The 14,928-nt window shown below is 35.8% G+C and overlaps 2 protein-coding genes and 1 pseudogene across 2 annotated transcripts; all 3 read left to right on the forward strand.

Annotated features, from left to right (window-relative positions):
* The first annotated feature begins 3,938 nt into the window (after positions 1–3,938).
* On the forward strand, positions 3,939–4,919 carry LOC130428168 (olfactory receptor 1-like). Its single transcript, XM_056756030.1, has one exon. It carries the CDS (start codon positions 3,939–3,941, stop codon positions 4,917–4,919), a length of 981 nt encoding a protein of 326 aa, XP_056612008.1.
* A 2,884-nt stretch (positions 4,920–7,803) lies between these two features.
* Positions 7,804–8,792, forward strand: LOC130428169 (olfactory receptor 1-like). The gene is given in 2 exon segments (XM_056756031.1): positions 7,804–8,041; positions 8,044–8,792. Coding segments are annotated over 2 exon segments (969 nt in total). The 5' UTR covers positions 7,804–7,821.
* A 4,281-nt stretch (positions 8,793–13,073) lies between these two features.
* On the forward strand, positions 13,074–14,062 carry LOC130428170 (olfactory receptor 1-like; annotated as a pseudogene).
* The last annotated feature ends 866 nt before the right edge of the window (positions 14,063–14,928 follow it).

The following is a 14,928-nucleotide window of genomic DNA, read 5'->3' on the forward strand; positions in this document are numbered from 1 at the left end:
AAGTACAGTGCTCAAATTGTAAATGCACAGCTAAACAGGTGTGTTTTTAATCTGGATTTAAAAGTAGCTACTGTTGGTAAACGTCTGATGTCTTCTGGAAGCTGGACGCTGACTTGCCTTGTTTTAAGTGAACACTTCTTATTTCTAACTGCCTTGATCCTTAACTGAGAAGTCTGTTTGGTTTATATTCGATAAGCATATCTGAATTGTATTTATGTATACACAAGTAAGAATACTTTGAAGTTTATTCTAAAAGTAACTGGTAACCAGTGTCAGGACCTGAGGATTGGAGTGATATGCTCCGATTTTTTGGTTTTGGTCAGAATCCTGGCAGCATAGTTCTATGTAAACTGCAGCTGTCTGATGGTCTTTGTGGGCAGACCCGTAAGGAGTCCATTAGATTAGATTAGATTAGATTAGATTAGATTAGATTAGATTAGATTAGATTAGATTAGATTAGATTAGATTAGATTCAACTTTATTGTCATTACATATATACAAGTACAGTGTAACAAAATGTAGTTTAGGTCTAACCAGAAATGCAATAAACAAGTGCAGGATATACCGTGTGAATAAATACAGAATACAATATTAGGAAAATACTATACAATGGGCATGTACTATGAAAATACTTTACAGAAGGAATGTTCTATGAAAATATGACAGTCGGTATGTACTATGAACAATATATACAGAAGGCTATATACTGTGAACATTAATGTACAGGTGGTTATGAACAGATAACAATTTAGACTATACAATAGTGCAAGTGTGCATTAATTATAAACATTAGCTATTAAAGTTGCAGTGCAGTAGATGAGTTAATGCGGATATTAATGGTACGGTGCAGTATATGAGTAAATGCAGTTATTAAAGGTACGGTGCAGTACATGAGTTAATGCAGTTATTAAGGCTACAGTGCAGTATATGCGTTAATGCAGTTATTGAAGTTATAGTGCAATACATGGGTAGATGCAGTTAATACAGTTAAAGCGCATTAGATGAGTGAACGCGGTTATTAAGGTTACAGTGCAGTAGATGAGTTAATGCAGTAATCCACCCTGCTGGTGATGAAAAAATGGACTAGTTTCTCTTAATCTGATTCTGGCCCTGTTTCTGAGACGGTAGTAGGCTGATTTGCATATTGGTTTGACATAACTACTGAAACTAAGGTCAGACTCTAAAATGACGACAAGATTTTTTACCTTACTTTGTGTCTTCAGAGCTTTTGATTCAAGGTATGTATTTACCTTGTTAATTTCATCCTTGTTACCTAATACAATGACGTCTGTTTTGTTTTTATTTAAGTGAAGGAGGTTTAGACACCTCCATCATCAATCCACTGGCAAATAGAGTCAACAGGCCTGTAGTCATTGGGTTTTAACGTATATTAATATACATTAATATACAAGCTGATATCATTTTATTCAGAGTTGACATGTCCCCTCTGATCTTTATAACCATCGACATGAGGTGATGGCAGCAGTAGTGATCCCACTGCCATATTGGTATGCCCAACGGACAGACGGCGTCATTGACTTAGTCAAAATAAAGATCTAAAATAGCCCATTTTGCAGCATTGCAGGCCACGATTAGTTTTTAGTTTACATGTTTAATTAATTGTTATTTCTTGTTACTTCTGATGTTTTTTTCGGTGTTTATACTTCAGGCAGTATAGCAATGTATAGAAATCATTAAGGTCAGTATTGCACACATTTGTAATGGCACATGTGTAAATGTGTAGAAATAAAGCTTTGTGACTTTAAGAACATTTACAGTTTGTATTTCAGATCTCAGAATGAGCACATTTGTCATATATTGAGTGGTCTTGTATGTGATGTAAGATAGTGAAATTAAGATTAATGTAACTCACTCAATGTCTAAAATGGAAAAATTCTTGACTTTAAATAATTATTTACATTCTTAAAGCGGATGTAATCCCCTCGCATTCTCTGTCAGGGTTCCGTCCTTCCTGTTTCGGGCTTCATGCCTTGTGGTCGGGACCGTGACTTCTTAAACGCTGTGTGTAGCGGTGTGCGTGGCAAGACATGGCGTGGGAACCCAATCACAGGCAGACACAGACGGTAGATGTAACAAGGATTTATTTGGACACAAAACAAGACTAAACAAACAAGCAAAACAAAAACCCACGAGGGGGAAAACAGGACAGTATAAAAACATAAAATTTAACAAGGACAAGAACACTGACTAACTAGACTATAAAACAAACACATGGAACAAACACTAAACTAACACTTACTAGACACAGGGAACTGGAACAGGGTAAGACGACGGCATGCTAAGGTACAGATACATCCACAAGTACAAGTACAAGTACAAGTACAAGTACAAGTACAAGTACAAGTACAAGTACAAGTACAAGTACAAGTACAAGTACAAGTACAAGTACAAGTACAATGCACGAGCACAGGACAATGAACATGAGGACTCTTTATAGGGGAAACAGACAAAGGATCGTTAACAATAAACAGGTGCTGGGGATTAGCACTGAGGAGAGGCTGACGAGGAACGTGATGTAGGGAACAATGACGATACACGAGAAAGAACTATGTTTTTCCCACATAAAACCATAGGTTATGCCATGACTCCACTCAAATAACAAGAATAAACATGACATGATAGTGGAATCATGACAGCAGTGTTTCCCGAGTCCGGGGTCGATTCGTTGTATTCGGTTCGTTGTATGCTGTTCGTTGTTTGCTCGTAAATTTTATGCTTGTATATTTTAAGTTTGTTCTGGTTCATGCAGTGGTTCACCTGTGCGCACCGGATTATTTTTCCCCGCCTTTTCGTGTGGGATTGTTTGTGTATTCTTCGTATGATATTGTTAATTTGCTCCTGTTGTTTTTACCCCCTCGTGGGTTTTGTTTTCACTATTTTGTTTTATTAAATATTTTTTATTCGCTGTACTGCATCTGGGTCCTGTTTCCCTATCACACCCATTATTCGTGACAGAACGAACCGACCACCATTGGACCCAGCAGCGGGATCGTTGCGAGTGGGGCGATGCTGATGGGCTCCCTTCCAGGGTAGAGGACGCAGGGTCCCTTTCAGGATCGGACCGATCGGACTCCCTTCCAGGGTCGAGGCTGCCGTGTTCCCAAAGACATTTTCTTTGTAAAAATGTACTGGGATACTATAGATACCAAAAGCACGAACTGGTACTGTTTGGTCAATTATATGTGACAATTGCCTAATAATATAAAATAATGTTCGGGCACACCAACATGGCTGCGCCGTGGATAATAATGTCATGAGCAATCCAGTTATTAAGAACACTGAATGTTCTCCTTATGTTTAATGGGTGCCAAGCTCCTGACTTTCACACTGGTTAACACTCACCCATATACTGTAAATTAAATATGAAAATATAACAGAAAAAAGTGCTATTATAAATCACTGAACAAAAATAAATAATTGAGCCTTAGAATGACAAAATCTTTTAATCCAACAAATGTGTTTTGTGGCCATTTAGAAAGTTTTCTTGTAGGGACCATAAGGGAAAACATGTTGCTATGTGGAGTGTAAACTCTAAACAACACATCATATGTGGGAGGTGTTTCAGGTCATAAAAGAGAGATGATCTTGCAAACTTATCACGTGCATCTGTGGCAAGTCATCTGTGCTTTAATTTACGTTGTTTTTATGTCAGTAAATGCAAGATTACTCAATAATTCTACTACAATACAGCTTCGGACTATGCTGCTGGGTTGTTTCTTTGAAAGCATATCAATTATAATCTAATATTGATGACGTAAACTAAGATTTAAATGCAGTTTCAAATTTCAGTTGATTTATATTATGTGTACGATCTAATTTTTCTCAGATTTTGTTTCAATCACACACTTTAATTCAGCATCTTTTTGACATTTTGACTGTAAATTTGTATCAGGTTATTGTGAAGTCTTTCTAGAGCCATGACCTTCAACGTGACTTTCATCACTGAATTCTACCTGCTTGGATTTCCAGGACTCCCGCCACAGTATTATGGAGCTGTGGGAACCTTGTTGTTTTTTGCCTACTTGACACTGGCAGGAGGAAATCTCTTTATTATTTCATTTATTGCTTATGAGAGAAGCCTTCAGAAACCCACCTATTTAATCTTCTCCAATCTTGCTCTGTCTGATCTTGCTTTTGGAACTGTCATGATGTCTACAGCATTGCCGAAATACTTTTTTAATATCAGTACTGTATGGTTTTATGGATGCTTTGTACAGATGTTTTTTGTTCACTACTTAGGTAGCGTATATTGTTTCACTATGCTATTAATGGCCATTGATCGGTTCGTTGCGGTGTATAACCCACTTAGATATTGTGTTATTGTTACAAACAAACGTATTATACTTGCATGCGCAGTGATTTGGACTTTGTTAATAGCTTTGTTGGGGGTCATTACTTACCAAACCTATGATGAACCCTACTGCGCTTCAAATGTAATAACCCAAAATTTTTGTGACCAGAACACCATTATGAAACTATCTTGTCAAAACTATAAGCAGAAAAAGCTCTTCGTACTTGTTAGTGCCATGTTTGTTCTCTTGGTCCCGTTGGGTTTTATTATGTTTTCTTTTATTGCTATCATCGCATTAGTTTTTAAAATGTCTGATCATCAGGCTAGATATAAAACATTCTCAACCTGCACTCCTCAACTTATGATCATCTTACTGTACTATGTCCCTAGATGTGTTGTCTATGCATATGAAAATGTAGTGCCAATCCCTCCTAGCATCCGCATGACAGTTATTATGTGGTACAGTCTGATTCCACCTGTTGTCAATCCAATGATTTACTGCTTCAGAACCAAAGAAGTGAAAGATGCATTATGGAGAAAAATTAGAAAGAATAAAGTTAAAATGCAGGTGACAATGATGCAAATGGGGCAAACCAAAAAAAATTGAACTGCTATATACAGTAGCTTAGTGCATTGTTCACACTATGCACTGTTTATGTAATATCCTCGGAACCTGCCCGTTATTTGTGATGGGCTCTATTCACAGGTTACTTCCGCGTTTAAAGGAAGAAGGTTCTTGCGTTAAACGTGGAAGTAATGCGAGCAAAGAGCTCATCTTGACTGAACATTCTGGCCTAATTAATGATTTTCTTATTTATTTTCTTTCTTGATAACCTGTAATTTTTATAGAGTTAAATAATTAAATTGTTCACTTTGCTGTAAACAATAAAAGAGATCTGAACAATTCATAATTTCCTTAAATACAGTAAATGAAAGCAGATCTTTGTTTACCATATAGGATGAAAAAGTTGTCTCTGAATATCTGTCAAACTGAAAAGCAAAATTGTTTACCCGGCAATCATTTTCCTGAAGAGCTCCTTTTTATGAGATTGTGTATACATGTTAATTTTATATTTGAAATCGTATGGAATAATGACTGAAAAAGCCATTTCTGTTTCGTTTGATGATTCAAATAAAGCTCAGAAACAATCTAAACATGATGTGTTTTATTCAAAATCAAATCAAATCCCTTTATTGTCACTCAACCATATACACAGGTGCAACAGTAGGTGAAAAACTTGAGTGCAGTTCCAACCAACATGGCAGTAAGACAGACATTTCTTGTACACATTTACACAGGAAACATTTCTGTACTAGTTTTACACCAGAATACAACAAATGACACGTAATATACATAATAATCATATACAGCAGCAAATGTACACAATGTGCGTAGTGTACACAGGATAATGACACATAATTTCCAAATAACTAAATAAATAGCAGCGAATGTACACACAAATGTGTGTAGTGTGCAGTCATTGATATGTATTGTGTATTACAGTACAGCAATGTATAAAGTTGTGCGTGCTAGTGGGTGATAAAGTGCAGTGCTAATGCCTCCAGAGCACGGTTCCATAAAACAAGATTACAAAATCAGATAGGTTTATTTTGGAAATGTAACGAATTGTAAAGTAATCCAGACTGAGAAGCGGATCCAAGTGCAGTATTTTAATGAAAGCCAGAAGACAAAACAAACTCTGGTAATCCACAGAATGACGGAGGCACAAAAGATCATGGAATAAAGACAGACACCAAACAAAGGAAACACTGGGGTTTAAATACACTGGGATAGCAAGTGGACAAACAAGGAACACCTGACAATAATTAACATTTAACCTACAAAGGACTACAAACATGGCACATAACCGGAAATAACATAAATCCAAAATAAAAGGGGAACACAGACTAGGATGTTGACAGAGCCCCCGCTCTCTAAGGGCGGATTCCAGACGCCCCCCAAAAATAAAGTCCAGGAGAGTGGTGGAGGGGAAGTGGAATCAGGGGAGGGTTGGCGGGCCAGGCCCATGAAGAGGAACAGGTCCGGCGTTGTGGAGCAGAGGCGCAGGCTGGTCAGGTGGCCATGTAGGTAATGGCAGAGCTGGAAGCCACGGAGGCGCTGGCAGAGCTGGAAGCTTGGGCGTGGCAGTCAGGGATCTCAGGAAGATCACAGGTGTCCATCTTGGTAGGGAAATCAGTCTCGGTGGATCTTTACTGAGACACAAACCACTGTGCATTACATAAACTGTATAAAACAAAGCCATAATTAAACACTAACCTGTATAATATCCGTGTCATTGAGGACGATGTTTGTCAATGCGAGCTGCCAGTCCTCCTGTAGCTATCTTGGTCACGTTGTTCTATCAACATTTGTATATTACGTTTTTGTGGCCAGTTATTGTACGTTCTTGAATATTTTGCCGCTTTGCTGTCTAGCAATAGCAGTGATTTAAAAGAAAATGATTGACATGATTTCAAGTGCAGCTGATTGGACAGATATGACCCACATGTCACATCTATCCAATCAACGGCTTATTTTTTGTTTCATTTGTTATGGGCCAATGAGGGTCTTTTTTTTATGCAATCTCTAGGTAAGAAGGCTAGAGAAAAATCTGAGCTCCAGGACCCGGAGGTCCATCAATATATCATGGGTTTTGCAAAAAGATGATTCTCAAGAGTGGATCAGTACCAGCTGTTCGCGATCAAGCTTCATCTCCAGAAGAAGGATGTATTCTTATTTGCATTTAAAGAGACACACACAAAAACGGAGCGTTTTCCATTGGAGCCAGAAATGGACATGTTCAACATCTTGTAATGAAAGATATGTGGTGTGTTTTGAGGTGAAACTTGAAAGACACATTCTGGAGTATTTTTACATTGCAGAAAACCTTGTGTTTAGCGGCCCTTAAATGCTTATATTTAAAAAAGTTTATATATGGTTGTTGAAACCATGAAGATGCAACTTTGATGCACATTTTATAAGCATGGGCGACAGTAGGAAATCTAAATATTGCAAATACTTAAATAGTCATATGCCTGCTTTCTTTAAGTATTGTTAATTTTAATTATTGAAGATTTTCAAATGGTGTGGTATGCATTGCAATGATGCACTGACTTCACACACAAACATAACAACAACAAATGGAACATGTGATATGAAGAAAAAAAAACACGTCAACATAGGGAGGTCTTTGTGAGTTTACGGCAGACTTTATAAGCCAGGATTTCTGTATATTGTTTCATATGGATGTTGAGAGTGAATGAGTTTTATCAGTTTATTTTTGCAGCTGAAGCATCTGTGGCAGGTCTTTTGTGTCTACATTATTTCAAGTTATGATTCAATGATGTTTTAGCAGTTTAGTTGCATTACAGTTTCAAGTTTGCATTGTATTGTACAATGTCATTGTAATTTATTTATATGTCTAACCTATGATCAGTTCCATCATACGCAGTGTGCAATACACAGTACTTGGGTTTATATCAGGTTATTGTGAAGTCTTTCTAGAGCCATGACCTTCAACGTGACTGTCATCACTGAATTCTACCTGATGGGATTTCCAGGACTCCCGCCACAGTATTATGGAGCTGTGGGAACCTTGTTGTTTTTTGTCTACTTGACACTGGCAGGAGGAAATCTCTTTATTATTTTATTCATTGCTTATGAGAGAAGCCTTCAGAAACCCACCTATTTAATCTTCTGTAATCTTGCTGTGTCTGATCTTGTTTTTGGACTGTCACGCTGCCTACGGCATTCTCAAAATACCTTTTCAACATCCATACTATATCATTTGACGGTTGCTTTGTGCAGATGTTTTTTGTTCACTACTTAGGAAGTGTAAATTCATTCACTTTGCTATTAATGGCCATTGATCGTTTTGTTGCGGTGCGTAACCCATTTAGATATTGTGTCATTATTACAAACAGGACGATTTCATTGGCTTTTGCATTGATTTGGATACTACTAATAGCTTCATTGTCTTTTGTCGTTTACCAAACCTTTGATGAACCCTACTGTAATTCTAATGTTGTAACCCAAAATTATTGTGACCAAAACTCAGTGTCTAAACTCTCCTGTGGAGACATAAGGCAAAAGCAATTGTTTTCATTTGGGAATGCCATGTTTGTTCTATTGGGCCCTTTGACTTTCATCATATTTTCGTTCATCGCTATCGTTACGGTTGTTTTTAAAATCTCTGATGTTCAGGCACGATACAAAACGTTCTCAACATGCACTCCCCAACTTCTTATCATTTGTCTGTACTATATACCCAGATGTGTTGTCTATGTGTATGATGTGACAGTTACCATCACACCTGGAATTCGGATGATGTTAATTATGTGGTACAGTCTGCTGCCCCCTGTTGTCAATCCAATAATTTACTGCTTAAGAACCAAAGAACTTAAAGATGCATTAAGGAGAAAAATGAGACACAAAGTAGGCATGCAGTTGACAATGATGTGGAATAAAACTTTGAAATGATTAAACAGGTTTAATTGTTACACTTTTAATGTACACTATAATTATTATCCAATGAATGTTCAGATCAGTCTAATGACATATTCCTGATAGCATGTCATGTTTTATATTTCATGATGTTTATATGTTTCATTGTAGGATGTTTTTATTTGCTACGGTAAAAAATAGTGAATTGATTGTTTACCAAGACCGGAATGCAAGGATAAGTTATTCACATATTTGAAGTTTTCTATGAGAATATAGATGTTGGACACACATTTATTTGAAATAACTTCCGCTAAATTTTTTACCTCTGTTATATTTGAAAACGGCAATGTTTGCATTGAAATAGTTGAAATGTTTGCATAAAAAAATGTTCCTTTTATGTATGTCACGCCTGCCAATGGTGCAGTATATACATTAAGAAAATGAAATTATATCTTAAATATACCTAAAATATTCCTTATCTTTTATTTCTGGCCAACTAAATGTATTTTACGTTGTTTATTATAAATACAGCTGTTTTTGCTTACATTTTACACCATACAGCCAACATAAGAGGAGACTCTTTTAAATTGCACCTTTAACAAAAATGTAAAAACACATAATTTTTCACTTGGTGGTTTGATTGTGAAATTTCAGAAATGAATTGTGACAGATGATTTTTCCAACATGTCTTCGATTTGAAAAAATAAATCTGTAGAAATATGATGTGAAGGAAACTATAAATCATAATAACAAAATCTATAGCGATATATACAGAGTAACCTTTAAGAAAATAACAGTTTATGAAATTATATCTTTATAAATGTGTTTGACTGTATACAAATAAAGCCACATAAATAGACTCTTTGAAAATGTTTCTACCATTCAACAAAGTATTTTATTGGAAACATTAAAGGCCAACACACAAATATTACAAGAAGTTAAATATGAATCATCTGTCAAGCTTATAAGCATGAGATTTTGCTATCACAGCGTCATCACTATAAAGCAAAGGATACATTTTCTGTAGGTAGGCCCCCTCTTCTCAAAACTCAATAAGTTAGATATAACTTTAACTTCCCTACTAAATTCTGATTTACGTATAAACACTGTGCTTGGAATCACTCACCTGTTCACTGATGCACTACTCGCTGGTCATTGGATCAAATAAGTAACTACCATGAACCAAAATCTTGAAGTCAAATGTAACACTTTAGTATAAAAAATCTAATTGGAATTCATGTTATTTTAACTCTTTCACCGCCATTGACAAGTTTTTCTTCATTTAAAAAAACGGTTCCCCGCCAAAGACTAGTTATTACAGCAATCAGGGTTTGTAACGTTACAAAAAACATTAATTATCTCAGCTTTTTAATCAAAATGATGCATTTTTGAAGAAACCTACCCACATCTAAGGAGTGATAAAAAAAGAACAAATGAAGATAGAAGAATACGGTTTCCTTTGTTTAAAAGCAGAGACTGATCTTTCATTGGACATATTGTTTTTCCATATATTCTTTACAGAAAATGTACTGTGAGCCATTAAAGTTTGGTGAAAATGTAAAAAAATACTGGCGTAGGCTGGGAACTTTTTTTAAAAAGGCTGGCGGGGAAAGAGTTAACATCAACATAACATAACAAAACGTTAAACAAAATAACACATTTATCTATATGATGTATTATAAGTCATCTAAAGTCACGGCAAGAAAAGTCATGTAAACCACAAAGAAATCTTTTAATTTGATGATAAAATCACATTTGGGACTTCAGGATTGATCATTTAAAAGGCAGGATTTTTATTAGAAAATAGTTGAACAGAGGTATGATTATAGGCCCCATATTGCATCCAAACCACATAAATGACAAAGTTCATATCTGCCATCAGATGTTCAGATTTACATTCTGTACAATGTGCTAATACAAAAATAGCTGTAATTTGGCAAATATGTGTGACTTAAAGGGACAGTTCACCAAAAAATGGAAATTCTGTTATCATTTACTCACCCTCATGTCATTTCAAACCTGTATGTGTTTCTTCCATCTGCAGAACACAAAAGAAGATATTTTGATGTTGATAACAATATTGACCCATACTGACTTGAATTGTAGGGATACAAAACCATAGAGACAACTCATAAAATATCTTATTTTATTCCACAGAAGAGTCATAAGCAGGGCCAGACGGAATCTGCAGACTTTTTTAAATAATTTTGCGCAGAATTTTTTGAAAATCTGCAGAGTTCTGCAGAATAGATTTCGTTATGTGTTAGAAAGAGCTGTGGGAATGGGCCTTGAAAAAATTATGAGTAAAGTCAAAAATAATAATTTTCTAACTTTTATTTGAGGTTTACAATACAAATGGTATTGGAATAACCAGTTTTCAATGCAAAGCCATGTCTCTTTTACAGTTCATCACAAAAAGGATGCAGAATATATATGTTGTATTGTACTATTATAAATAACTATTACATATTTAGGCCAAAAAATAATTACAGGTTGGTGTTACAAACAGATAATAACAGAACAGTCTGATAAACATAAGAAAACAAGTGACCCATCAGAAACAATCACAGGGTTTAGAGCTCATTTATAATCTTTGGTGTTGAATTTGGCAATCAGCATCATTTTAATATTGTCTACTGTGTGTTCATACCAAACGCGACTTGTGCGAATAAATCGCGTTATTCGCGCGTAGTTGGACGCTTGAACATTTTTAATTTACTCGCTTCATTCGCGCGTCAAATTCACTTCACTACAGACGCGAATTCGCGTCATGGGAGGGGCTTCGTGACTGGCGGCTCCAGTCTCGTATATATATATATATATATATATATATATATTGCTCAAATTCTGTAAATATCGTTTTTGACAACTTACCAGATTGTCCGACTTTCTTCCAAGCAAGATCATTTTTATTTCTGTTTCGATAAAAGTAAGATGTATCGTACAGCTCCAGGTATCCACACACAGCAACGATGAATTTGTCCTCCATTGTTGTTTGGGATTTCTGCCTCCGCTCGAAACGTCATAATCACGTCACTACTAGAGCAAGCTCCTGATTGGTTAACGCGGCGCGAATTTTTCGCCAAAATCCATATTTTTTACAATAGATTATGTCATCACAGAGGGCCCTGAGGCTTCTGTGCATAAACTGTATAAAACCAAATCTGTATAATATGCCTGTCATTGTGGAATAACTTCCTGAAATATTACCGATGAGCTAACTGCTGCAACTGCTAAGGATCACGCTGCAGTTGTTTCAACCGCATCATCGATGTTTGCCAATGTGAGCTCCAGTCCTCCTGATGCTATCTTGGTCACGTTGTTCTGACCAAGTACTTATTTTACTTTCTTATATTTTTTGCCGCTATGCTGTCTAGCATTAGCACTGATGTAAATAAAAATGATTGACACGATTTCAACAGCAGCTGCTTGGACAGCTATGACCCAAATTTCACATCTATCCCTCACCGGCTTATTATTATTTTATTTCTTATGGGCCCGACTATGATGGTCTATTTTTTGTATTAGTTGAATAATTTAATATAAAAATATGCCCAATCAGAGGCCCCTAAGCAGGTGGGGCCCAAAAGCTGCAGCCAGGCGAGCAAGTGCATTAATCGGCACCTGCTTGTTTGTATCGGCCGCCTCTAGTTGTCCCTTTGTTTTTGCCTCCAGATAATGCCTTGACGTCGGCGTAAAAGGGGTCAATTACAAATATTTGATTTTAATGCTTAAATTTAAATATTTTATATAGTTTATATATGGTTGATGAATCTGTGCTGGGTGATGCGACGTTGATACACATTTTTGTAAGCATGTGACAGTAGGAAATCGAAATATTGCAAATACTTAAATAGCCATATGCCTTGTTTCTTTAAGTATTGTTCATTTTAATTATTGAAGATTTTCAAATGGCGTGGTATGCATTGCAATGATGCACTGACATCACACACAAACATGACAACAACAAATAGAACATGTGATAAGAAGTGAAAAAAACCCAACAACACGTCAACATAGGGAGGTCTTTGTGAGTTCACGGCAGGCATTATAAGCATGATTTCTGTATATTGTTTCAGATGGATGTTGAGAGTGAATGAGTTTTATCAGTTTATTTTTATAGCTGAAGCATCTGTGGCAGGTCTTTCGTGTCTACATTATGATTCAATGATGTTTTAGCAGTTTAGTTGCATTACAGTTTCAAGTTTGCATTGTATTGTACCATGTCATTGAAATTTATTTATATGTCTAACCTATGATCAGTTCCATCATAAGCAGTGTGAAATACACAGTACTTGGGTTTATATCAGGTTATTGTGAAGTCTTTCTAGAGCCATGACCTTCAACGTGACTGTCATCACTGAATTCTACCTGATGGGATTTCCAGGACTCCCGCCACAGTATTATGGAGCTGTGGGAACCTTGTTGTTTTTTGTCTACCTGACACTGGCAGGAGGAAATCTCTTTATTATTTTATTCATTGCTTATGAGAGAAGCCTTCAGAAACCCACCTACTTAATCTTCTGTCATCTTGCTGTGTCTGATCTTGTTTTTGGACTGTCACGCTGCCTACGGCATTCTCAAAATACCTTTTCAACATCCATACTATATCATTTGACGGCTGCTTTGTGCAGATGTTTTTTGTTCACTTTTTAGGGAGTGTAAATTCATTCACTTTGCTATTAATGGCCATTGATCGTTTTGTTGCGGTGCGCAACCCATTTAGATATTGTGTTATTATTACAAACAGGACAATTTCATTTGCATTTGCATTGATTTGGATACTACTAATAGCTTTATTGTCATCAATCGTATACATAACCTTTGATGAACCCTACTGTGATTCTAATGTCGTGACCCAAAATTATTGTGACGAAAACTCAGTGTCTAAACTCTCCTGTGGAGACAGAAGGAAAGAGAAATTGTTTATATTTGGAAGTGCCATGTTTGTCCTCTTGGGCCCTTTGACTTTCATCATATTTTCTTTCATTTCTATCATCGCGACTGTTTTTAAAATCTCTGATGTTCAGGCACGATACAAAACGTTCTCAACATGCACTCCCCAACTTCTTATCATTTGTCTGTACTATATACCCAGATGTGTTGTCTATGTGTATGATGTGACAGTTACCATCACACCTGGAATTCGGATGATGTTAATTATGTGGTACAGTCTGCTGCCCCCTGTTGTCAATCCAATAATTTACTGCTTCAGAACCAAAGAGATCAAAGATGCATTAAGGAGAAAAATGAGACACAAAGTAGGCATGCAGATGACAATGATGTGGAATAAAACCTTGAAATGATTAAACAGCTCTAATTGTTACACTTTTAATGTACACTATAATTATTATCCAATGAATGTTCAGATCAGTCTTAGGACGCATTCCTGATAGCATGTCATGTTTATGTTCATGATACCATGTTTTTATTGGCTAGTATAAAAATTAGTGTATTTAATGTCTACCAATGTGTTCCAGTTATTAAAATAATTGAAGTTTTCTATGAGACTATAGATGTTGGAAACACATTGATTCCAATTACAACTCCCCAAAATATTTATACCTTTGTTATATTTGAAAACAGCAAAATTGTTGTATATAAAAAAATGCACTTTTATGTCTGCCAATGGTGCAGTGGTTACATTAAGAAAGTAAAATGATATCTTACATATACCTAAAATATTCCTTTTAATTCTGGCCAAATAAATGTATTTTGCGTTGTTTATTTTAAATACAGCTGTTTTTGTTTACATTTTACATCCCACAGCCAACACAAGATGGATCTCTTTTGAATTGCGATGTATAAACACATCATTTTTACTTGATTGTTCACTGAGAAATTTCTAAAATTAGTTGTGACAGTTTTTTCCAACATGTCTTTGATTTTTCAAAAATAAATCTGAAGATATCTGTTGGGAAGGAAATGGTAAATTATAATAGTAATAAAATGTAAAGCGATATATACAGAGTAACGTTTAAGAAGATAACAGTTCACGAAATTATTTCTGTATGCATGTATATATATATACTTTGACTGTATACAAATAAAGCCACATAAATAGACTCTGTGAAAATGTTTCTACCATTCAAACAAAGTATTTTATTGGAAACATTAAAGGCCAACACAAATATTACAAGAAGTTTAATTTCAATCATCTGTCAAGCTTATA

This window comes from Triplophysa dalaica, chromosome 9 (genome assembly GCF_015846415.1).
Source record: "Triplophysa dalaica isolate WHDGS20190420 chromosome 9, ASM1584641v1, whole genome shotgun sequence".
Taxonomy (NCBI): domain Eukaryota; kingdom Metazoa; phylum Chordata; class Actinopteri; order Cypriniformes; family Nemacheilidae; genus Triplophysa; species Triplophysa dalaica.

Bases quoted from the DNA above. Each gene is read 5' to 3' on its own strand.
- LOC130428168 (XM_056756030.1), top strand. From the start codon at position 3,939: ATGACCTTCAACGTGACTTTCATCACTGAATTCTACCTGCTTGGATTT.